At 32.4% G+C, this 24,162-nt stretch overlaps 1 protein-coding gene across 1 annotated transcript in view; it reads right to left on the bottom strand.

Moving 5' to 3' along the window:
- Window positions 1-24,162, bottom strand: part of CDH18 (cadherin 18) — a 382,285-nt gene that overhangs the window by 270,812 nt on the left and 87,311 nt on the right. The window contains exon 3 of the mRNA XM_027869003.1: window positions 7,508-7,627. Within this exon, the coding sequence (XP_027724804.1) occupies window positions 7,508-7,627 (120 nt within the window). The remainder of the gene's footprint in view (window positions 1-7,507; window positions 7,628-24,162) is intronic.

The raw sequence follows: 24,162 nt of genomic DNA, 5'->3' as shown, positions 1-24,162 counted from the left end.
TAAAGATATGAAATTTTCTATAGTGTGTTACCTTTCAATGCCTTCAATGCTTCTATATTTAGGCAGTTTGTATTGCATGCTAAAGAAATGAGAGGAAAAAATAACTATGAATAGATGTGTAATCATAATTTACAATAGTAGGAATTTTATCCCTTCAAAAAAAGAAAAAACTTTCTTACCAGAAAGTCATTAACTAAAAGTCATTACAAAATTTGAACAAAATACAGACAAGAAATCTTTTGAAATTTGTACAAATTAGTTAAGGACATGCTTTTTCAAAAAAAAGGAACAAGTTTAGCTATCCTTTCTACAAGTTCCCATTCCAAAATATAAATGAAGTAAATTCAAAGTTTATGTACCAGTTTGACCCTCACTGGTCCTCCTTACACGAAGGAGCAGGCAAAAAAGCCACTAGGGAGCTCTTCTGTAGAGGCAAAAATGACTTCTCTCTTCTCCTCAACATACAACTACCCTAAGACAATATTGTGAAGTAAGCAGAGTTTGACTGGTAACCCCACCCCTCTTTCCAGTGTTCTCAGTCCCCTTTCAAAGCTATCTGTTCATAGTTATCATGATCTCATCCACATCAATCTTATTCTTTCTTCCTATTCTTTCCCCCAGTAAATCTAAAAATAACAGCAACAAAGGACATAATAGCAAACAAAAGAAATCAACCGCTCCCTGCCCCAGCCTTTCTTGACATCCTTAGCACATTCTGAGCCTCAGAATTCTGAGGAATCTGCTCATGTCTGAATTCTCTCAGCTTCACTCCCTGCATTTAACCTATTGTATTTTTGTTGTTGTTGTTAGCTCTAATCTAATCACTTGTTTTCATGATTTTAATCCCTCCTATTTTCACTAAGAGTCACAAGTGGCTATTAATGCTAATATGTTGGCATTTTCACAAGTATGCACACATTCAGTAAAATTATTAGTGGGTGCAAAATTGAGTAAAAGTAACACAATAATTTGTTTTTCTTTTGGAAATTGTCTAGATCTTTTAATTACTCCAAGTGTTTCTATGAAACCATGCACCCCTCCTCCCCTTTTATATAAGATATTATTCTGGTAATGCTGTACGGTTGTGAGTCAAGGAATACCACACTCTCTTCAAAGACATTTGTTCAACATAGATATTCAAATTTAATTTCAATATAAGAAAAAAGAAACAATAGTTAAATAAATAATAATTTTAATATGTATAATATATAATAACATACTAATAATTAAATAAATAAAAAGAAACAATAATTGCAGTATAAGAAAAAAGAAAGATGAATACACATATGGGTCCATATGAAGCAGTGTGGTATATATAATGGCTAGTAATATGGACTCAAAGTCAGGAACAGTTGGGTTCAAATCCTACCTCAGACTCATACTGATTTTGTGAGCTTGGACAAATAACTTCACCTCTCAATGTACAAGAAAATTCTCAAACACTATAAGTTGCAGATAACATATATACATGCATGGGTAGAGAAAATTCCTCACCAATACATTTATGTAGAGTGGGGGGGGTGTAGTGTGTATAAATGAATATGCACTCATACATATCTTTTTTTAATAGACTTGTGATTGTGCTGGCCATATATTATATATGTGTCTACATCTAGAAGGTGGATATATATATATACATATATATATATATAACTTATATATATAACTTAAAACAAACTTTTTAATAAGTTTGAATAATAAATATTGAAAATTAAAAGTGTTATTCTTAAAATTGATTTATATTGAACATTATTGAGAGTGCTTCATAATTCCCTTTGATGTAATTTTGGAACAGTTTTCAGCTCTTTGAAACAAATGAATATTGTTTGGGAACAAAATTTAAGTTAATTTTAAAATACCATTAAGAATTAAAAGATGAGAAATAATTTCCAATTAAATTATATTCAATTAATTAATTCATTCCAATTAAATTGTATTTAAGTCTAAGTTTTATAATATTTAAATATTGTGATTAAAAATAGCTTTAGAATATTTGGAATGATATCTCAAGTGAAATGAAAACAAGCCAATATTATAACTTATATCTTCAAAATATGCTGTCCAAACTGGGAACAATACCATTTTAGATCAAGTGGAAGAGAATTGCTTGAAACAGCTGTCACTGATTAAGAAGGGCTTGGCTAACAAGAACGTGATTCTCAATGATAATTTTTTTTGTTACTATATAATAAAAATCAATCAAGTGTAATAATATCCTTTGGACACTCAGTGGAGGATGTCAATGAATGTCTTTGTATGGAACTGAAAGCTAGGCTTTCAAGGTTCTTTCTCTGAATAAGAATAATGCATAAAAGTTATTTATACAACTTTTAAAATATGGTTATCATTTGAAAATGGATAAGGTTTCACAATTGAGCAAAAATATTTTACACAAAATTGAGTTAAGTATGATGCGCAATTTAAAAAAATAAACACAATGGTATTATATTGTGTAAACTTACTCATTTATATCTAAAAATTCTTAATAGCTGTATGGAACAGTTACCAACTAACCTTTGTCATCTGCAATACATAAATAAATGTGTCATCTATAGCAGTTGTGACAAGGCTTGTCAGCTGTGCTCATGGTGAAGTAGTGTTAAGTCAGATTCATTATTGCTATTAAGTTTCTGAAGTAACTGAACTAAGTCTTTATAAACCTAACTAAGAATAAAATCATATCTTCTAGTTTCACTGTCACCAAGTACTACCAAATTCTTGTCAAGTGTTGGGAAATATAGAATATCAGAATTAGAAATGACAATACAGTGAAAATAGTACCTGATTAATTAATAGTTAATGCATATATAAGAACAAGAGCCATTTTCCTAAAGATACGAGGTAAAAATAAATAAATAAATAAATAAATAAATAAATAAGATATGAGGTCAAAAGATATGAATAGGCATTTTACAAATGAAAACCCAACTGCTAAGAATTCTAAGAAGTGCTCCTTACCACATCAAAATAAGATAAATTCAGAATAAAACAACCCTGTCATTCCACCTCACACCCATCAGATTAGTAAAAATGGCCAAAAAAAAATACAAAAAAAAAATTAAACAACTGTTTGAAGTGTGTGGGAAATTAAGCTCAATGATTCACTGTTTGTGGAGCTGTGAGTCAGTTATTCTTCTGCAGCCTGGACTAGATCCTTGAAATGAGACCACGCTTTGTGCTTTAGTTCTAAACCACACCATTGCTGCTCTATCTGGCTTATGAACTTTTTTCCTTTCTTGCTACACTGTCCAGGGTCTCCGTATGCTGAGAGAAAATGCTGTTCTCACTCTTCATTGGATCTGAGATCTGAAATTGGGTGATGGGCAACAAGACTGCCACTTGGTATTATACCCATCCCAATTCCCCAGTGTGGGTCTGGGGTTTTCCCATGACAGGTCTTTTGTGCTGGTGTGTAACCCTTCCCTGGGCTCTGGAATGCTTCCACCACATGGTCTTACTTTGACTTTGTCCCCAGTTTCTGCAGACATCTTTTTCTGCCTTTCTATGTCATCCTAGATTGGCATAACTTTTTTTTTTTATTTCTTTATCATTATTCAGTCTGGTGGATTAGATTTGTCTGGAAGTGCTGTGAATGGGAACTCAGCTGCATTGCTTCCTTTTACTCTACCATCTAGGCATCCTCTTCCATAATAACTTTTTAATGGTGGGATACTTTTTGTTGTTTGCTCATATTTGCTGTATATTTCCTCACTTCAAGTTTTACATTATGGTTGGGCTGTGAAAACTTCTAAAGGGGATGTGTAGGCTGGTCCTACTACTTCATTCTGCAGTATTGAGTATTATATTACTCCAGGATCTCAAGGACAGCTTAAGATGGGCACCTGAAAGTTTTCAGTCATCTCAAAGTGATTTAATTAAAGGTAATGTCTGATTTTTGCCTACCTGCTTTGAGCTTTGCAAGTGCTCAATGGGGTTTTGGGTCTTACAAGGTAAGCTTGTACCTGGTTGGAAATTCCAGTAGACTTCTACTGGACTCAAACACTATAAACAGTCTGGAGACTACTAGTTCAGAGTGACGCAACTGTAGGTTCACATTTGAATTGGGATTCTTGTGCCAATTATTCAACTGCAGGCTACAGATTGAGCTGAAAGCTGGAACAGAGACTCCACACCATTTCTGGGGTCACAGACACATAGTCGTTTGAACTTTGAACTTGCTTTTGAACTTGCTCCTTACTTGTTACACAACCTTGACCCTTCAAATGCTTCTCAACATAGAATGACACATTTAGATTCAAGTCCTTTCCTCAGTCAGCCTTGGAACTAGGTTATAAAAATTTGCTTCTACATCCTGCTACTCAACCATTTTGGCTCAACTCTTCTAATCTATTTATTCTAAGCACAGATTTAATAGGCATATAGACCAACTGACTTTAGAAAATGATGTTTAGATTTGAACAAAGCAAAATGAATACCATAATAAATTTTGAACTAGTCCATAGAATAGGTACTTAATATTTTTGGATCATGGATTTCTTTGAAAGTCAGGTAAAGCTCATGGAACACTCTTCAGAATAACATTTTTAAATGTATAAAATAAAACACATAGGATTACAAACGAAAATAGTCACATAGAAAAATAGTTAACAAAACAAGTTCACACTCCCTGCAATAATAAAAAAAAACCCTTCCATATCAATTAATGTCATAGGATATACACCAATAGTCATGTGTTTTTATGCTGTTTTCATGTTAATACCTTGAAAGAATTATAGCTTGAAATAACATTATATCAACAAAGGCAGCACGTCTTTCATTCAAGTAGCTCCTATTCTTTCAGGAGAAAGCCATGTATATAGCTAGTGGACAGGATTTAAACAGGGACTAATCTATGTTTAAAAATATTTTTCATCTCTACAGTAGAAATGCTTAATACTTCAAAGGGCATATTGGGGTTAGTACATTTCACTGCATTGTGTAAAATTTATTTATTCATGTGTATTTAGTAGATTCCCTTCTATAGTCTGACTTAAGACTAGTCAGACATTTCCCTCAACTGACAAAGTACAAAACCACAAAAATTAAACACAAAAACTATTTTATTATGGACACTGTATAAGTAGGAGTAGAGGTATTTTGGTTCCTTTAGCAAAAAGGTAGAGGTCTTATATGTGTGTGTGTAAAATGATAAACCAGGTCATTTAATATATTATAAGAATATTTTGAAAACATGTTTTTGAAGAAAAAAATTTTGTCTAAAGATAAATATTGACTTTGAAACTGCCCTTTACATAGACAAAATCAAAGATCAAATTTGTGTATGATATTGTTACTATTGAAGGACAGTAGACCATGACCCTATTTCATTTGTGTTTTTTTAAACCTCTAGAAAATATATATTTGCCTAAAGAGATTTATTACTGACCAGATGAAGCCTCCATTGTGGCTTTGTGAATTTGTAAATGATATAGGTATACCTGGCATTTTGGCATTAGCAGGGTCAATTTTTTTCTCATTTCACTCAACCACTTCCCCCACTGACAACCACGGCCCTATCCTATCTTCATGCTTAACAGAGTTATCCTCAACACAAAGGACACAATTTAATAATTGAGAAATAACTTCCATCTCTTTAAAAAAAATTCAAGGCTTTTCAGTAATCAAAAATGTCCAAATAAAAAATAGGATATGTTAGCGTAGTGGGCTTGGAAGAAGGAGGACTTGCCTTCCTATCCAGCCTTTGTTACTTTAAAGTTCAATGACCCTGCTCATATAATTTGACCTGCAATGATATTGCGTTCTCTTCCATTACTGTAACTTCACTAGGCTGTCTAAATCATAGATCCTACTCATAAAACAAGTTCAAACATGTTTATCATTAATATTTACCTCTTTTTAAAAGCTACTTTGACTTTAGATCTCAACTTACATTTTGCTTGTACTATTTTAAGAAGCATTTTCCACTTTGAAGCTTACTTGAGTGCAACAATGCATTGTATGCATATATCAAACATGAACTGTGTGGAGAAATGTGCTAGGTTCTATGGGATCAACAAGATCTTATAAGATATGGTCCTTGCAAAAAAGAGAAAATAAAATCTTCCTAGCTTCCATGAATCTCATTTTTTTTTATTACAGCTGATTGGAAACTAGCTATTTCTTATGTGATTCTTAATATATTATTAACTTGTATATTTCTTATATGATTCTTAGGCAAAAAAAAAGAGTTACACACATTTAAGACACTTATTTCCATTTTTTCTAATCAAGCTAAATTGAGTGGATATCTATGCCCAATTTGCACTGCTAAAATAGTTAGAATTCCAGGAATATAGTCCCCATTGTAATTATTAGCCATACAACATTAAGAAGTTATTACATCCTAGAATTTATTTTCACAAAAGTATGATGGTGATAATATCTTCCTCGCTTACTTCACAAAATTGCTGTGATGGTGTCTAGAAGAAGAAGAACTGGACTAGTAATTAGGAACTGTGGTGTCTAGTCCTGTTCTACAACAACCACAATATGTTTGATATCAGGAAATCAATTTGTCCTCATTGGGCCTAAATTTCCTGAACTATTAAATGAGAAGATTAGAATAGTTGACTTCTAAGGTCCTGCCTAGCCACAAATTCCTACAATTATATAAAATGTGATAATGTGAGTTTTGGAAACCACAAAGTACTATACAAATGTAAGGCAACATTATTAATAACATTAATTTATTGGTTGAGGCAAGATGGGAAAGAAGGCATGGAATCCGATCTTCCTTAATGAATCTATGGATAACTTCCTACTTTTAACTCACCAGCCTAATATGTAATTTTATGAGACTTTTTTTCCCCATTTCAATCAGTTCAAGTTAATTATTTTAATTTATTTCCAATAAAAAGGGTGTAAAAAAACTGCTTTGGTGGAGAAACTAAATTGTTAATTGCAACTAAGTTCTCACTTAAGGAGCATACATATACATATATATAATATATATGTGTATATATGTGCATGTGTATATATACATACACACATACACATATACATACATGTACACATACATATATGTATATATGTATAATAAGTAATGGAAAATGTGTCTTTCCCTACAACTGAAATCATATTAGGAATGACACATCTAATAAATTCTTTACCTTCTTTGGCAGTAATAGCCTGATATTAAATGTAGAATATATTCCTCTTTAATGCAGAGATTCTCATTAAGGTATTTTTCAAATACATTTTGAAACACAGACAACTCATTTAAAATCATACTAGTACCATTTTGTGGCATTCTGATTTTCTTTGGCATTAGGATAAATAAATAAAATCATCCAGGAATAATCACATCAGAAATAAAAATAAAGTTTACTATGGAGTTGAGAGTCTTCAGTAATTAAAATCGTGCTAGTATGAAACATTATTTTTAGTGGATATCTAAAAAGAAGATGATCAGCTTATCATGCCTTGTAGAGGAGAAGGTTTCAAAGAAAAGAAAGCATTTTTTTTTTCTAATCCAGATTAAAGGACATGATGAAGATAGAGGACCAACCTGTTTTGGGATCAACAGAGAAGTATGGCTGTCCTTGAAGAATACTATACACCACTCGAGCACTGTTTCCATAGGTTGGGTCATCTGCATCTGTAGCTGTCACCTGTAGAACAGAAGTACCTGTGAATTCAAGAAAATATAATTTATTTGACAATGATATTCAACATAGAATAATTTTAAAATAAAACATAGACCATACATACCTATGTGAGATATGTTATAATCTCTCCAAGTATATACACACACATATGTTATCTTTAGAGAATCATTGTAAATACTAAGAAACACACAAATGTTCCTCAAAAGTTATTCTTATTAGAATATGGCCCCTTTAAGTATAATCCCATTGCTCTTGAGAAATCTATAAGCTGTCTAGAATTAGTCCAGTTATACAATTCAAGCAACTGAAGAACATTCAAGGCATAATTGTCATACTTTCAAACATTAACTGAAACCAACCATGGTGTTTAGGATGAAAAACAGAAGAGTTCTGTTCAAGCATAATCCAATGTTTTTTTCTCAGCATTTGCTATTTCTTTCAAATATATTAAAACTTCATTTTTTAAAGCAATTAACAATAACTAAGCTTAGTTATATTGAAGGTCAAATCATAAATTGTCTATATGCTGATTTGTCTGTGCATTTCTCTCAGACTAATAAAAAAATGAAACACAGCCCTTCATTATCCTTCAATATATTTAAAAAATAGTCCTTCAAAGACAATCACATCTGATCATTTCTTCTTGTTGTTGTTTTTTATTGTTTTTCACTTAACCATGAAGGGATTCTTATAAATTTAGCTAAGAAAAATCATTATAGTAAAAAGAAGGTTGTAATGCCTAAATTTCAACAAGATTTATTTATCAAACAACATATATCGGTTTTATGTAAGGAAAACTTCCTAACAACTGGAGCCATCGAAAGTGGAGTAGGCAATCTTTATAAATAATGAGTTTTCTGTCACCAAAATGTGAAATTCTGAATGACTAGAAGCCAGATGATCAATTGCTAGAGATGTTTTGTAGGGATTCCTATTCAGGTATAGAATGGATTCAATGACCTTGAGGTCTTTCTAATTCTGAAATTCTATCAGTCTCTCAATTGTGCTAGTCTAAAAAACAATTGCTTGGGGATTATATGTAATATATAGCTACAAGTAATGTGTTTTCTTTTCCTTGTGGGTAGGAAGGATAGGGGATGCGACATGAGATTTCATTAGATTAGGGAACTTCTTCCTGGTGAGGAAACTCTCAACTAATTGGCATCTGTTCTTTAAAAATCACAGAGAATTCACTTGGGGCACTGGGAGGGTAAATGATTTGCCAACAGTCACACAGGATGTGTAAAAAATGGCACTTGAACCAAAGTCTTTCTGATTCTTAGATCAGTTCTCAATCCACAATATCACATTGTTATTGTTTCATTAGTCATGATATTTTGAATAATAAATAAAAATCTAGAATTCTTAAAAAAATGTGATAATGGATCATCTTCTACTAAAGAGATCATAGGCCAAATTCTTCTTGCCTAACACGTGGCTTCATAAATATCCTTATTCCAAATATTTTTGAAGCAAAAAAAGGGAAACAAAAACCTTTCTAATACTGTTATAGTCAAGATTTAACTATCCATAATAGAGTAAAAAAAAAAAAAGAATGAAATGTGGGCAATATAAAATGACATGATTTTTAAAAGAATTTAATTTGCCTCTGGGAATCAATTTAATTAAACATTTTTTTCTAATTTGTCCAGACCACTATGCTAACATTGACAGAGTTGGGGGGAGCAGTAATGACAGAAGCACAAATAATGACAATATAGAATAGAATAGTATTTAACATATCAATTAAGACATGTAAGAAATATCCTGTGTGATTTTTGAGGGCAGAAAAGTAGAAAATCCATTACCAACTTGGGAAGTGGATTGGGAAAATAAGGAGGGGGATGATCAGAAAAGGCTTCCTATAATAGGGAGCATTTGTTTGATCCATGCTTTAAAAGCAGAATAAGAATTTAAAAGGAAATAGAAAGAAAGGCAAAGAGAGGGAGAACATTCCGAGGAAAAAATAGAACTATCAAAGCCATGGAGTTAGCAAATAAGAGAATATGTATGTAAGGACAATGAATAATACACTTCTTTCATTCACTCATTTACTTCTTTTGCTTCAACTCTGATCTCCATAATAGATATTATATATTATGAATTATGTTATATAGTTGCATATAGCATTTATATAAACATATAATAAATAATATATAAATATTTGTATATTTGTACACATTTGTATAGTTATGTCTCATATATATCATATATATACGCATGCATATACATATTTCTATCACCATCTCTGATACATTTTGAGTATCAAGCAAGGTAACTATAGCTTCAGAATGAAAAATACAATGATCAATGAGATTTTTGACTTAGATCTTCCACTAATAGTTGGTACAGACATTTGTAATAAAGCTTTTGCTGAGAGATTCAATCCTGTTGTGAGAGTTAAGAATTGTAGGGGAATGACTGGTAGAGACTGCAGCACTGGTCTGCTGTTTGACTCAAATCAGGTTCTGAATTGTTTAGTATCAAATAAATTTAGCTTGCTGACAGTTGTTCATTTAATTCTAGAGAAATCAAAATGATACATTAAGCTTACTTGGAATAACTCAGCTAGATTTTTAGACCCAATACCACATATTTTTACCCCTTGATTAGTTCCCCATGGGTTTAATTCTCATCTTCATGCAGATGATTTCCACTGCAACACCAGATATCTGTATTCAGTTCTAGGCACTCTTCTAAGCTTAAGATCAGCATCAACAACTGTCTCCTTTATATTTTAAGCTAGACATCTAATAGATACCTCAAACTCAATATGTCCCAGGCAGTACTCATTATCTTTCCCCAAACCTATTCTCTTCAAAATTTCTGTATTTCATTGAAGGGAACTACCATTTTTCCCATCACCAAGGTTTGATTCTTTAGTGTCCCTGACTCCTCATTTCCAACCTACATTTCCAATTAATAGTCAAATTTTCTTATCCCTACTTGCATAATATTTCTTGAATGCTACTCCCTCCTTCCACTCACATAGCTATCATTACTTTTTGCCTAGAATATTATAATAGCCTTCTAATTGGTCTCCTTGCTTCAAGAACCTCCTGTCCCCCAAATCCATCTTCCACATAGTTGTCAAAGTGATTTTCCTAAGTTTGACCATTTCTCTCTATTATTTAGAAAATTCTGATAGTTTCCTATTACATCTAGAATCAGATATAAACTTCTATATCCCTATCACCTTTTGCACTATAGGTACTTCAATTGATTGATTCACCTGGCATAACCTTGATTTTTGGAAAATTTGAAGGGACCATATCAAGGATCGTGGATTTAGAGCTTGGAGGAAACTTAGACATCATCCAGCATAACCTGTTCATTTTAGAGATGAAGAAACAGGTTCAGATTATTAAAGTGGCTTCTTCAAGGTGACACAGGTTAACAGGAATGTAGTCTGACACTGGAATGAGTACTGAGTCTGGACTTTAGAGGACATGGGTTCAAAATCCTATTTGAAACTTATAACCTATGTTTCCTTGGGCAAATTATTTCTCTGTTCTACAGTTTCCTCATCTGTAAAAGGACAGATTGAACTCAGTAGCTTGTGAATTGCTTACCATCTCTAGACTTACAGCCCTATTATCTTTTGTATCAGAACTGAAATCTGAACATGAAATCAGACTTCAAGTCTAGTATGCTTTCCACTACATCCATTGATTATCCTTGTACCCTTGAAACTGGTGGGCAAAAAGATTATTAGTGTTTTGGAGCAGAGTTTTTGACAAGTAGCAAGTGGATGCTATAGTGTTAATCTTAGCAAAACAAAAGTAAATAGATCAGTTCATTTTCTAAATTGAATGTTTAGATCATTAATCATCTCTTGGATTTGGTTAATTTTTTCAGAACTATAATTTATTTTCTGAGTGCTGATTTACTGCACTCCCCCCCAAATGCTGGTATATTGTCTCATTGTTATCATTTTCTTTAACATAGATGTTTATTTTTCTATGATTTGATCATTTACTTACTATTTATTTAGAATTACATTAATTATTCTTCATTTAGGTATATCCTTTACTTATGCTCCCTGTATTATTATTTTATTTATTTATATCCTATATAAGAACATTCAATATTTTACTTTTATTTATGATTTTCATATGCCCATTATTAAATTTTGCAGTCCATTTGTTTCTAATAGATATGCATGTTCTATAATATTCTTGTCAAGAAGACCTCATAAGTCTTTCAAGTACATTTTTTTCTAAAATTCTGTTCAGCATTATGTTTTGTTTAAAAAAAAACTTTTCACTGTTATGTTTAGCTATCTCTCAGAAAGAAATATTAGGTCTCCTGCAATTGTATTACCCAGTGTGTCTTTTTGTAATTCAGTTACCTTTTTTTTTTTTAACAACAAAGATGCCATTCATTGCATATCCATTTAGTTTATTGTCTATCATACCTTAATCATACTGAAGTTTACTCATTTATCTCAACATTTAGAATTTTTATTGATGTCTTACTTGAAATACGTTTTACAATTGTACTTGTTTTGGAAATTACTAGAAGTAAAATGCATTTTGTTTCAGACCACTACTTTCATTTGTTATGTGACTTTATTTGTACATACATTTCTTATTTAGAGTGTCATTTCTATGTGCCATCTAATAGGCTGAAATTCTTCTGCCATATGTTAGCCCTACCTATAAAGTCCAAGCCAGATGAAAAGAGTATTCAAGGATCAGAGGAGCTGACTGGAGATGATAATGACAAAAATCCAGACCAGTATCGAAATTGAAGAGGGTACAGGATTGAGACCGAGAGGAAAGGACAGTAGTTTGAGGATATTCTCTCCAATCCTGGATTGCCCTAGACTCCACAACTCCATGAGGAGATAATAAAGCAGAAAGGAGCAATGAAATTCCTAATCAGCTCAATGAATCAGTCAATGAGCAGCCATACCAGAAAGCAGTCAGAGAAATACTAGAAGTGACTGTAAGTGATAGAATGATGAATGGAAAAGCAGCAAAGCACCAAGGAACCTACACTCAAGCTCATGCTTATGGTATGATCACTTATTTAGGCTTTACTATAATATTGCAGACTGGTGGGGATGACCCAGTTTCCCCAGAGAATGGGGGGCTTATGCCTAGACTATTTAAATAAATCCTCATTGATCACAACCTCCTAAATTTACTAGGAAGTAGCTGCCACCTACTAAATGAAGGAATTAGAGAATAAAACAGCTTTTGAATCATTGAAATATTACAACCATAATAGCAACAACATGGTTTATGGTTACTAGGACCCTTCTAATGATCTATATAAGGATAGGTTGCCTTAGAATCTTTGTAATTGCAAGTTGTGACTTTCCTTTATAAATATAAATGAATTAATTTTGCATTTTAGAGAGTGGTTACACATACATATTGATGCATAGTTATATTAATAATTGAGGCCTTTTTTCCAAGTTAAAGTCTTTTTGTACTGATGGTTTATTTTTTTCCTCCTTTATAGAACATGTTAGCTTTTATATGTAGAATTCCAAGGGGGGGCAAAAGCTATAAGAACTTTTATCAAAAGGCTTTGCAAAAAATAATCCATTGCCCTCTACCTGACAATGGTGAAAAAAAAATAGAGAAGGAATTCCTTAGCAGTGCTCATGTCCCTAATATCTTAATATTCCTATATATCTTTATTTGCTTCACCTTGTATTTGGCTTACATCCCTAATACAAGCCAAGACTTCTTGTCTCCACAATTATAACTTCATAGATAGTTATCAACCTGGGTCAAAAAGTAGCAAGCTGTCTGGGATCACAGATAAGCATTTCAATCATCCTAAACCAATTACAAATATTCAGAGATCTCCAAAACCTAGATCTGGAATCAGAGCTAATAGATAATATCCTCCTCCTGCCCCCATCAATCACTGAAAAGCAAAGAAGTACCCCTAAGCTATGTCAGAGATAAGACTGCCTCCACAAAAGGGGAAAGTTAGGAAGATATCTGGGGGGCTGACACATCATCACTTCTATCAGGACACAAATTTGTAGGATCAAAATATCCCTCTCATCTTCTTCTAGCTATAAAGACTATCCTTCAATAAATGTCCTTTGGAAGGAAAAAAGGAAGATACTTATTAAGTACTTACTACAATATTCCAGGCATTGTATTATATCAATTGTTCCTCATGCAAACTCAGTGAGGTAGGTGCTATCATTAACCCTATTTTATGGTTGAGGAAACTGAGACAGAGGAAGTTTAAGTGACTTCCCAAGGATCTCACAAGTAGTAAAAATTTTTGAGGCTGGATTTGAATTCAAGTTTTTCTAACTTCAGACCTCGGAGGGCTCTATCCACTACATCACCTACATGCTTCTCGCAGTTCCATAAATGAGAGGAGGTAAGGATACAAGCCTCTGGGCAAGGCAGTTGGTGAGGAAGAATTAGTCAGAGAGTATGAAGTAAATCAAGATGTGGTGGCTTGAGTTTACCTCAAATAGTAATATGGGAGAGGAAGTCACCAATCTGTACAGCAAGATTTTAGGGCAGAAATATCCTTAGAGTGGCAAGAGGATTGTTGAAAAGGAGTGAAATGGATGCTAATTTCCTACATGACCATTCATTTGGAAAGGCCTTTACTGCCAAATGTAGTAATTTCAATAACTGGGAGAAACTTATCAAGTTTCATTTTAAACTCCTAGAACTTACAAAAATAGTTCTCATTCAAAACCCATCTGTGAGTAGCTCTAACTTAGTAAGTAGTAGTTCTCTAAAAACCACAGACAGACTGACATTTCTTGGTGTTAGGTGAATTAGTGAATGAATAAATAAATGAAGAAAAAATCACCTATAAAGCACTTGCTTTGTGCCAATCACTACGCTAGGAACTAGGGAGACAAATAGAAAAGGGACATGGTCCTCTTCAAGAGACTCATTCTCATTCTTAGAGAGTATGAAATGAAGGGTTCAAATACAAGGTAAATGGACAGGCCTGGTTTTCCTCCATGTGCTTCTCAGAAAATACAGCAATTTCCAGGTGTAAGTAAGGTGCATTGGCAGTTCAGATGGCAATGTTTACAAATGGTAAGATCTAATGGACTAGTAAGAGTAGTGACAAGAAGGATAGTAAGGCCTAGTTGTCCTCTGCCTCACTGTAATAATTTTGGTTTATGACTTCTTGTTCTTCAAGGAGCATGAGGGGCCCTATCCATCCAATGAATTGTTGGAGGAGACTGGCCTAGGAAGTGAAGTGCAAGCCCAAAGGTCAAAGTGGAGTAAGGGCTCTGAGTTCCCTCTGGAAGAGGTGGGTATAGGGAATTGAAATACATTCAGGAGGAAAAAGGGGAAGGGAATACTGACAGGAAGGATGGGAAAAAGCATACTCCTATACCTACCTCAGGAACCCAAGGGGATTTACACAATCCAACCTGTGGCATGGCCAGCATGTAAGCCCTGTCACTAAAAAAGTTTCAGGTAATTTGGCAGAATGCCTACTTAATTTTTAATCTTGTGCATAGCAAACTATTGAGCTTTGTTTCTTATTTATTTTGCTTTATTTACTTTATTTACATTTGCATTACTTTACATTTACTTTACATTGTTTGCATTTATTTTCCTTTACATTATTTATGTATATTTACATTATATTACATTTACATTATTTACATTTATTTTATTGAGGAGTTTAATGTATTCATATTTGAGGCAAATGTTTGTAAAGTTTTTGTTTTTCTCAATTTAATTGTTTTAAATAGATTATTGTTTCTATTTTTCCTCTTGTTTTAAGATGGTGCAGAGTCGCTGTAATTTATTTTATTTGCACTACTTTCATCTCATAATCTTCCCAAAGTCCTTCTCCCACCCAACTACCTATTCCTCTCCCAAGTTCCTTGCATTTAATGTTATTTTTGTTATTATTATTTTCTTCCCCTCTCTCTCTACCTCATCATTTTACCTTTTCCACTCTATATTTCATATCAGAGTGTGTTTTATTCAGAATTCTTTCTAACCTCCCTTTCCAGCTCTATTCACTTTCTAAATTTGGAAAATATCCATTGTTGACTTTGTGATACTCTTTTCTAAGAAGGGTTTATTACTCCATCCCCACATTTACTCCTTTTTCTTTCTAGGGTACAAGTTACTTATTTCTCTTCCCTATCTCTTCTTTTTTGTTTGTTTGTTTGTTTGGTTTTTTTGGCTAGGCAATGGGGTAAAGTGACTTGCCTAGGGTCACACAGCTAGTAAGTGTTACGTGTCTGAGGCCGGATTTGAACTCAGGTCCTTCTGAATCCAGGGCTGGCAATCTATCCACTGAACCACCTAGTGGCCCCTTCTTGTTTGTTTGTTAAAGAGCCTTTTTAGAGAAGCCTTGAGCTCAAAGATATTAATTCTTGAAGGAGGCCAAATACTGTGGTGAAAGGTACTCTGTAACCAGTGGCCAAGTTCACTGTTCAATATCTGGTTTTGTATAAAGAAAAAAAAAATAATTGAATAGCTCAACCATACCAAGAGTTTTTTTTTTTATTTCACCTTCACAAACAGACATTAAATCATGAATATATACTCAAAACAACAAGCATGAAATATGTTCAGAAATTATAGCACTCACATCTATTTCTGGCTTTGATTACCACCTCTTTGTTTGGCTTCCCGACTAATTTGGTTTTTCAAGTTTTATAAAACATCCGGTAATGCCTAACCTGGCAAATGGATGATTTAGGCAAGACATGCTAATTGTTTTCTAGTCTTCTAATGGTTGTCATATGTAAACTTGGTTAGACTTATACACAGAACAACTGAAAGTGGTCTCTGCAAAATCACAAAGAAAAAGCATGGTTCCAAAGAAGATAAATGAGAAGGCATCTCCTCCATAACATTTTGTAGCAATGGGGCGTTCTTGAATGAGGAACATTGCACATATTTTTAGATTTTTTGAATTTATTGATAAGTTTTCTTGATTTTTTCTCTTCTTCCTCTTTTTTTTCATTAAATATGTTCTATGTTATATGGGAGTTTACTGAGAGGAGAAAGATAGGGAGAAATGTATGCAATATCAAAATGAAAGTACTGAATAATTGTTTAAAGGAATGATTAGGTTTGCTCCATTTAATCCCAGGGGACAAAATTAGAAACAGAGCATAGAGTATCAGAGAGGTAGATATAAAATTTATTTGAGAGAAAACTTCATAATAATCAGGACTATTCAAAGTTGAATGAGTGGCCTTGAAAGGAAGAATGGTTCTCCCCACTAGAAGTCTTTAACTAGAGGCTGGGTAACCACTTGTCTAGTATGTTTTCAAAGAGATCCATATTGAGGTACAAGTTTTACTGTATGATTGCTGATATGCCTTTTATCTCTAAGATTCTAAAATTATGATTTTTAGGATACATTTTGAAGAAAACCGAGACATGGGTGGCCAATTTTTTTTTCACTTGTGGAGCACATGAATCATTTTCATCAATAGTGATAAAGTAAAATTGGTTAGCAATCCAAAAATACGAAGTTATTTTTAAGTAGCAAAACTCAGTCCAAAATCTTACTTGTCATTACCCTTATAAAAGTACAAACATAAGCCCATTGTGAGTTTTTTATCAATTTTTATCATATCAATAGAATATTCACATATAATAGACAAATACTCTTGAAAACTGGGAAATTATTCAATTAAGGCACATTTCAAGTGTGACTCTAGGATTCTATCAATGATAGTGGCCCTTAGCTTCAGTTTTAGTAGTTTCACAAAAGAGAATACCTGTGCATTACCAGATAGACAGCAACACTTTTGTCACATACAGAAAAAAGTCTTCTACTCTATTAGTTCACATGTGCTGGATAACTGAAAATAAAAATTATTTTTACTAAAAATCTCACACACAGCACAACTTTGTATCAGAGGATGCATTTTGTCAAGTTACAAGTCAAAATCCCTACATTGGGAAGATGACACTTGTAATTCTTACAAATTGTATCACTAATAGTATAGCTAGGAAAAAAAATATACATAGGCAGCGGGTATGGGTATAAGTTGAATTTGAGGGAATGGTATTTAAAAAATTAAGGGATGAGAAAGAGGAGTACACTGGGTACAATCAGAAAGGAGAAGTAGAATGGGGTAAATTATTTTACATGAAGAGGAATGAAAAACTTTTTACAGTAGAGGGGGAGATGGGAAGGGGAGAGAGACGAACATCACTTGAACCTTACTCTCATCAGCATTGGCTCAAAGTGGGCATCATATATACAATCAGTTGAATATAAAAATTCATCTTACCTGACAGAGAAGTAAGAGGGAGGGAGATTAAGCAAAGGGAGGGAGGTAGGGACTGACAGAAGGGAGCGCAGATCAAGGGAGGTGGTAGACAGAAGCAAAATACTGATGAGGAGAGAAAGGTTGAAAGGAGAGGATAGACATGAAGAAGAAGAGGATGGAGGGAAATACACAGGTAGTCATCATAACTGTAGTGTGAATGGGATGAATTTTCTCATAAAAAGGAAGTTGATAGGAAAGCGAACCAAAAACTACAATATGTTGTTTATAAGAAACACATTTGAAGCAGAAAGACACACACAATAAAAGTAAAGGCAGAATCTATTATTCTTCCCCTGAAGTAAAAAAAGTGAGGGTAGCAATCCTGATCTCAGACAAAGTAAAAGCAAAAATAGACCTAATTAAAAGAGATAAGGAAGGAAACTGCATCTTGCTAAAAGGTAACACAGACAATGGAGTAATATTAATACTAAACATACGTGCACCATGTGGTAAAGCATCCAGATTCTTAGAGGAGAAGTTGAGTGAGTTTCAGGAAGAAATAGACAGAAAAACTATACTAATGGGAGACCTCAACTGTCCCCTCTCAGAATTCAATAAATCCAATAAAAAATAAACAAGAAAGGAACTAAGGAGGTAGATAGAATATTAGAAAAGCTAGATATGATAGACCTTTGGCATGTAGACATAAAGGGTGAGAACATAAGCAAATTAGAAGAGCAATAGTCTACCTGTCAGATCTATGGGAAGGGGAAGATTTAATGACCAAAGAAGAGAGAGAGAGCATTACAAAATGTATATTAGATATGTTTTTATTGTACTGTTGGATTTTATTAAATTTAAAAGCTTTCATATAGACAATACTCATGCAACCAAGATTAGAAGGAAAGCAGAAATATGGGAAACAATCTTTATAACAAATGTCTCTGATAAAGGCCTCAAATATATAGAGAACTGAGTCAAATTTTATAAGAATATAAGCCATTCCCCAATTGAGAAATGGTCAAAGGATATGAACAGACAGTTTTCAGATGAAGAAATTAAAGCTATTTTTAGGCATATGAAGAAGTGCTCTAAATATTTTTTTTTTTTGGTGAGGCATTTGAGGGTTAAGTGACTTGCCCAGGGTCACACAGCTAGTAAGTATCAAGTGTCTGGTCTGAAACCATATTTGAACTCAGGTCCTCCTGATTCCACCTAGCTGTCCCTAAATCACTCTTGATTAGAGAAATACAAATTAAAAAAATTCTGAGATGCCACCTTGTATCTATCAGATTGGCTAATATGACAAAAAAGGAAAATGATAAATGCTAGAGAAGATATGAGAAATTGGAACACTAATGAACTGTTGGTGGAGTTGTTAACTGAATAAATCATTCTGGAGAGCAATTTGGAACTATGCCCAAAGGCAACCAAAACATGTCCTACCCTTTCATTCAGCAATACCACTACTAGGTCTGTATCCCAAAGGCATCATAAAAAATTGGAGCAGAACCTACATATATTAATGTAACAAAATACTACTGTGCAATAAAAAAAATGATGAAAAGAAAAATTTCAGAGAATCCGGGAAACACTTGTATGAATTGATACAAAACGAAATGAGCAGAACCAAGAAAACATCGTACATAGTAGCAGCAACATTGTATGATGATAAACTGTTAATGACACAGTTCTTCTCAGCAACACAATGATCAAAGATGAGTACAAAGGACTCATGTAGGAAAATGCAATCCATATCCAGATAAAGAACTGATGGACTCTGAATGCAGATTGAAACATAAATTTTTCACTTCATTCTTTCTTGTGTTTTTTTTTGCTTTTGATATGTTTATTCTTTCACAACTGCGAATAATATGGAAATATTTTTACATGATAGCACATGTATAAACTATATCAAACTGTCTACCATTTTCAGAAGAGGGAAAGGGAGTGAGTGAGAAAAATTTGAAAGTCAAAATCTTGTAAAAATGAATGCTAAAAATTTTCTTGACATGTAATTGGGAAAAAATAAAATACTATTTAAAATTTATATAACATCAAAAAATAAGAAAAATGTATTTCTGATTTAAATTTATTGCAAAGAAATAGAATGTAGAAAGGAAAAATGTATTTAAAAATACTGTGTATCATACCTAAACATCATTATTGTTGTTTGAAATATTTTAGCAGCATAGACTGAACTGTCTATTCTTCTTTAAATCTTCATAAATACTCTGGCAGGTACAGAGAGCTTTATCCACATTTCAGTAAATTTGCAAGCTCACATCCTCACAGAATGAACCAAGTGTAGTTGGATGACCTGGGCTATTATCTAAAATCAGTAATACTTTAAACAAGATTGTCTTGTCCTTGCAATATTTTTTAATAGCTGGGCTAAGATAACTTGAAAAGCAGTCTTTTAAAAAAAAGCTTTTGTCATCCATACTTTCCTATTTCACTGTCAAAGGACAGAAAGGGACAGGACAAGGATTTCCATATACATGAATAAGCACTGGTTTTAATTTTAAATACCCCTCCACATTACCTCCCAATAAATGTGTTAGGTGATCCATAGGCATTTCAAATCCATTTTGAATGTTTTTCATTCTTAGAAATAAAAGTTTGGGAATGAATCCTTTTGCAGAATAACCCTGTCTGATCAACATTAAAAATTTGTTGATTAATGTATCCACCTTTTTTGATTATTTTCTTCAAAACATCAGAATATTTAATTGTAAAATCTTCATCTGCACTGGCTGCCTCCGTAGTAATTTTAATATTATTTAACTGAGTTTAATTTTTAAAGTGATTAAACCAATTTCCAGTTTCTTTACAATACAATTCATTTCTATTTTCTTTCACTGCCTTAAATAAACTTGAAGCTTTTGTCTGAATGCCTACTCTCCCAAGAAGAATGCGTTTTTACTGCCATCTTCAATCCATACAAAACTAAAAATGCTCCAACAATTCCATTTTTCATAGTAGTTTGCAAGCTGCAAAAACTGGTGGAATTCTGCTCTTTTATTTTATTTTGCCTTCTTGTTTTAATACGTTCCATACTGTATATTCTGGTATTCCAACATTTTTTCTCATCTTAGAGTTACTATCACCACATTCATGCCATTCAATTATATCACATTTTTGTGCTGATGAAAATAAACTTTTTCTTTTTTTGAGTTGGACATTTTTTTCCTTTTGAAGTATTCTTCCTTTTGACTCTTTTGTTGTTTTTTTTTTTAATAGCACAACCTTTGGTAAAATGTAACAGGAATATATCACATCTACATGCAATGATAGGCAAGTGTAAGTTGACAATGTGGTTTCACGTCAAAACTCTTCAGTAGCTCATAATCATCACATTAATTAAATTTTGGCTTACATTAAATGTGAACTGGTATCATCTTATAATTTCAACTAAATCAAATTTTGCATTATTTAAATTCATTAATTACATTCAGCTCATAAAAACAAAACAAAACAAAACAAAAACAGTTCCTAAATGCAATGAACTTACAATTCTAATAGCTGAGACAAAATACACAAAAATTATTGATGGCATATATAGATAGCATAGTGCAACTTTTGTAAACTATGGACTCTGTCTTTTCCATTGGCCACGGTAACTATCCAGTATATACTTTCAAAGGAAATAGAGTAGGTTAAAGAGCAATTCATCCCTTTCTATTGGGAGAGTCCAGTATAGTCTGACTCTGTATGTATTCAGAATATTTAAATCATATATCTTAAGCTTTCAAAGATTTTTAATAAACAACAACTATTCCATATAAATGTGTTTGAAAATGTTCAGGGTGTGGTGAAAATATCCTTTAAAAATTAATAATAGATCTCTTGCAGGGAACTGTAAATGGCAAGACTGAATTTATGTTCTTTTCAACATAAATTAGGTATCCATCATGAACAAGCATGGGAGTTCAGTGAATTACAAGCACAGTTGCCAGGGAAACCTTTTCATTATTGGCAAGAGACCATGATGAGGTTTTATAAAGAATGTGAAAATTTCATAGTCTGATCTTTCACTTCTTTTCTATTTTACATATGGAAAGGAAGAGATAAAGGGACAATGATGAGAAGGAAGATTGACTTTAAGACCTTCCTTCATATGAGCAGAAAGTCAGCTACCTTTCATAAAAAATGGATAAATTAAATAACAACAACAACAACTCCAGGAAAAAAGTGCCAGATCTATATAAAAATTCTAACAGAAAGGTAGAATTGACACATTAATTAAAATAAAATTCAAAGAAATAGTTGGACTCTAAAATTACTCTGTAACCCAAAGCTTCCAAAGAAAGCTCAAATGTCATATCCTCAGAGACCAAAGAGGCAGTTGTTTTTATTTAATTTGTATAATGTATGTTATTACATTATTTATATTGTATATTATAATATACATTATTTTATATTTAAATTTTATGATATATTATATTATATTATATTTATTATATTTATTATATTATATTATATTATATTATACTATATTATACTATATTATACTATACTATACTATATTATATTATATTAATTATATTATATTATTTTATATTATATTATATTATATTATATTATATTATATTATATTATATTATATTATATTATATTATATTATATTGTATTATGCAGAGACCAAAGAGGAAGTTGTTTTTATTTTTTTCTGTAGCAAAAAAGACCACAAGCAAGTAAATGTAAAGGTATTTCTTAAAGCAAAATGTAAAAAAAAAAAAACTAAGCAGTGATTTATGACAGTTGATATTTAGAATAAAAGTAGTGATATTATTTGTGTTTCTTTAAACCTTGCTCTAAATTTTATATTGTTAGGAAAAAATATTTGCTAAATATGCATAGTTTATTTTAACATGTGTATGTGTGTGTATTTGCTTTGGGAAAACACAAAATTTATGTCATTTGTATTATTAATGGCTAAGGAAAGGTTTGTTGGATTATATAATCTTACCCTATAACATCTTCATTTGATTAGTGGCAGCTAAGTGAATCAGCAAAAGGTAAGAGAGAAAACAATCATTCTCTGGCGGGCTAGCTTTGCAAATCTAAACCTCCCAACTTGATGCAAAATCATACCCTCAAAAAGGAACAACATTAAACTAAGACCATAATTTCCCTAGGGATCATTATATATATTTGATCAAAAAACTCCACAAGAAAACTTCAATCTTCTACCTATATTTAAGTGTAAGCTTGTTAAAGATAACTTTTAAAAGATCCATGAAAACATTCCTGATATTTTACTTTTATAATTGAACATTAAATTTTTTTTAGAGAAACAATGATTATTCAGTGTACAATTACCATTTCAAAATATTCCCTATGGCACCCTCAGAAATTGCATACTAGGGATAAATGTTATCTCGAGTTGAAGTCTTAATCAAATCTATTTTAACAGATATAGATATGTAAAGAATGAGCTGCCAAAATTTATTTTCTATTGAGAAAAATTAAGACTGGATTCTCTTGCAAATTCCCTGTGATAATCAGTTTCAACCTTCCTCTTCTGCTTCTCTTTACACCACCTGGTGATGGTAGTAGTGGTTGTTGTTTTAATAATTCAAATTTTGTAAATGAAAATGAAAAGCAGAAATAAGGGACTTCTGTAGTAATCTTAATGACAAATTCAAATTTAATACAAAGCAAATCCCCATAGAGATTATGACTCAGAACGCATGGCTTGCTAAAGTTTGCAGCACTGTTAAAATCTCAAATGAAACAATCTTAAACAAGAATTTTAGTAGAAATAAGGGGAAGATTTATGGAGACTGAGGGACTCACCTACCTGAATCGCTTAGGGCTTAATTCTCAAAAGCTCTTACAGGGACTGTGAAAAAGCAATCATCAACAAGATCCAACTTTAATTTCATCCTACACTGGAGGACAGTAATTTCACACACAAAGCAAGAAGACTTGGACTGTAGTTGCTATGTAATTTGATAAAACTTTCGAGTATGCACTATAGTAACACTCAAAAGATTTTCTTTACTATGCTTTTGCAAGAAGATTAGAAAAACTAATTTTTTTTAAATCTAGCTTTTAACTTGAACTAATTTTTATCTTGTGTGTTGTTAATTCCTGTTGCTGCCTTCATACTACTCCCCAAGTGAAATTATATTGTATTTAAAAGTTTTTACCAATTGATTCTCATCTAAATATGGGGGAAGGGGGAATCATTAAACAAATATAATAGTTTCTTTTCAGAATCATAACACATGCAACATATGTTTTGATGTAATTGAACATATTAAATAGACTATTGAGTAAGCTTAATGATGTGAAGGATACCTTTGGCACATCTTAATATTGACAAAGAAGATCAGC

Source organism: Vombatus ursinus, unplaced genomic scaffold (genome assembly GCF_900497805.2).
Source record: "Vombatus ursinus unplaced genomic scaffold, bare-nosed wombat genome assembly UNPS02014791.1, whole genome shotgun sequence".
NCBI classification, from domain to species: domain Eukaryota; kingdom Metazoa; phylum Chordata; class Mammalia; order Diprotodontia; family Vombatidae; genus Vombatus; species Vombatus ursinus.
The sequence above is the reverse complement of the archived record's forward strand: the minus strand, read 5'-3'. Positions and strand labels throughout refer to the sequence as shown.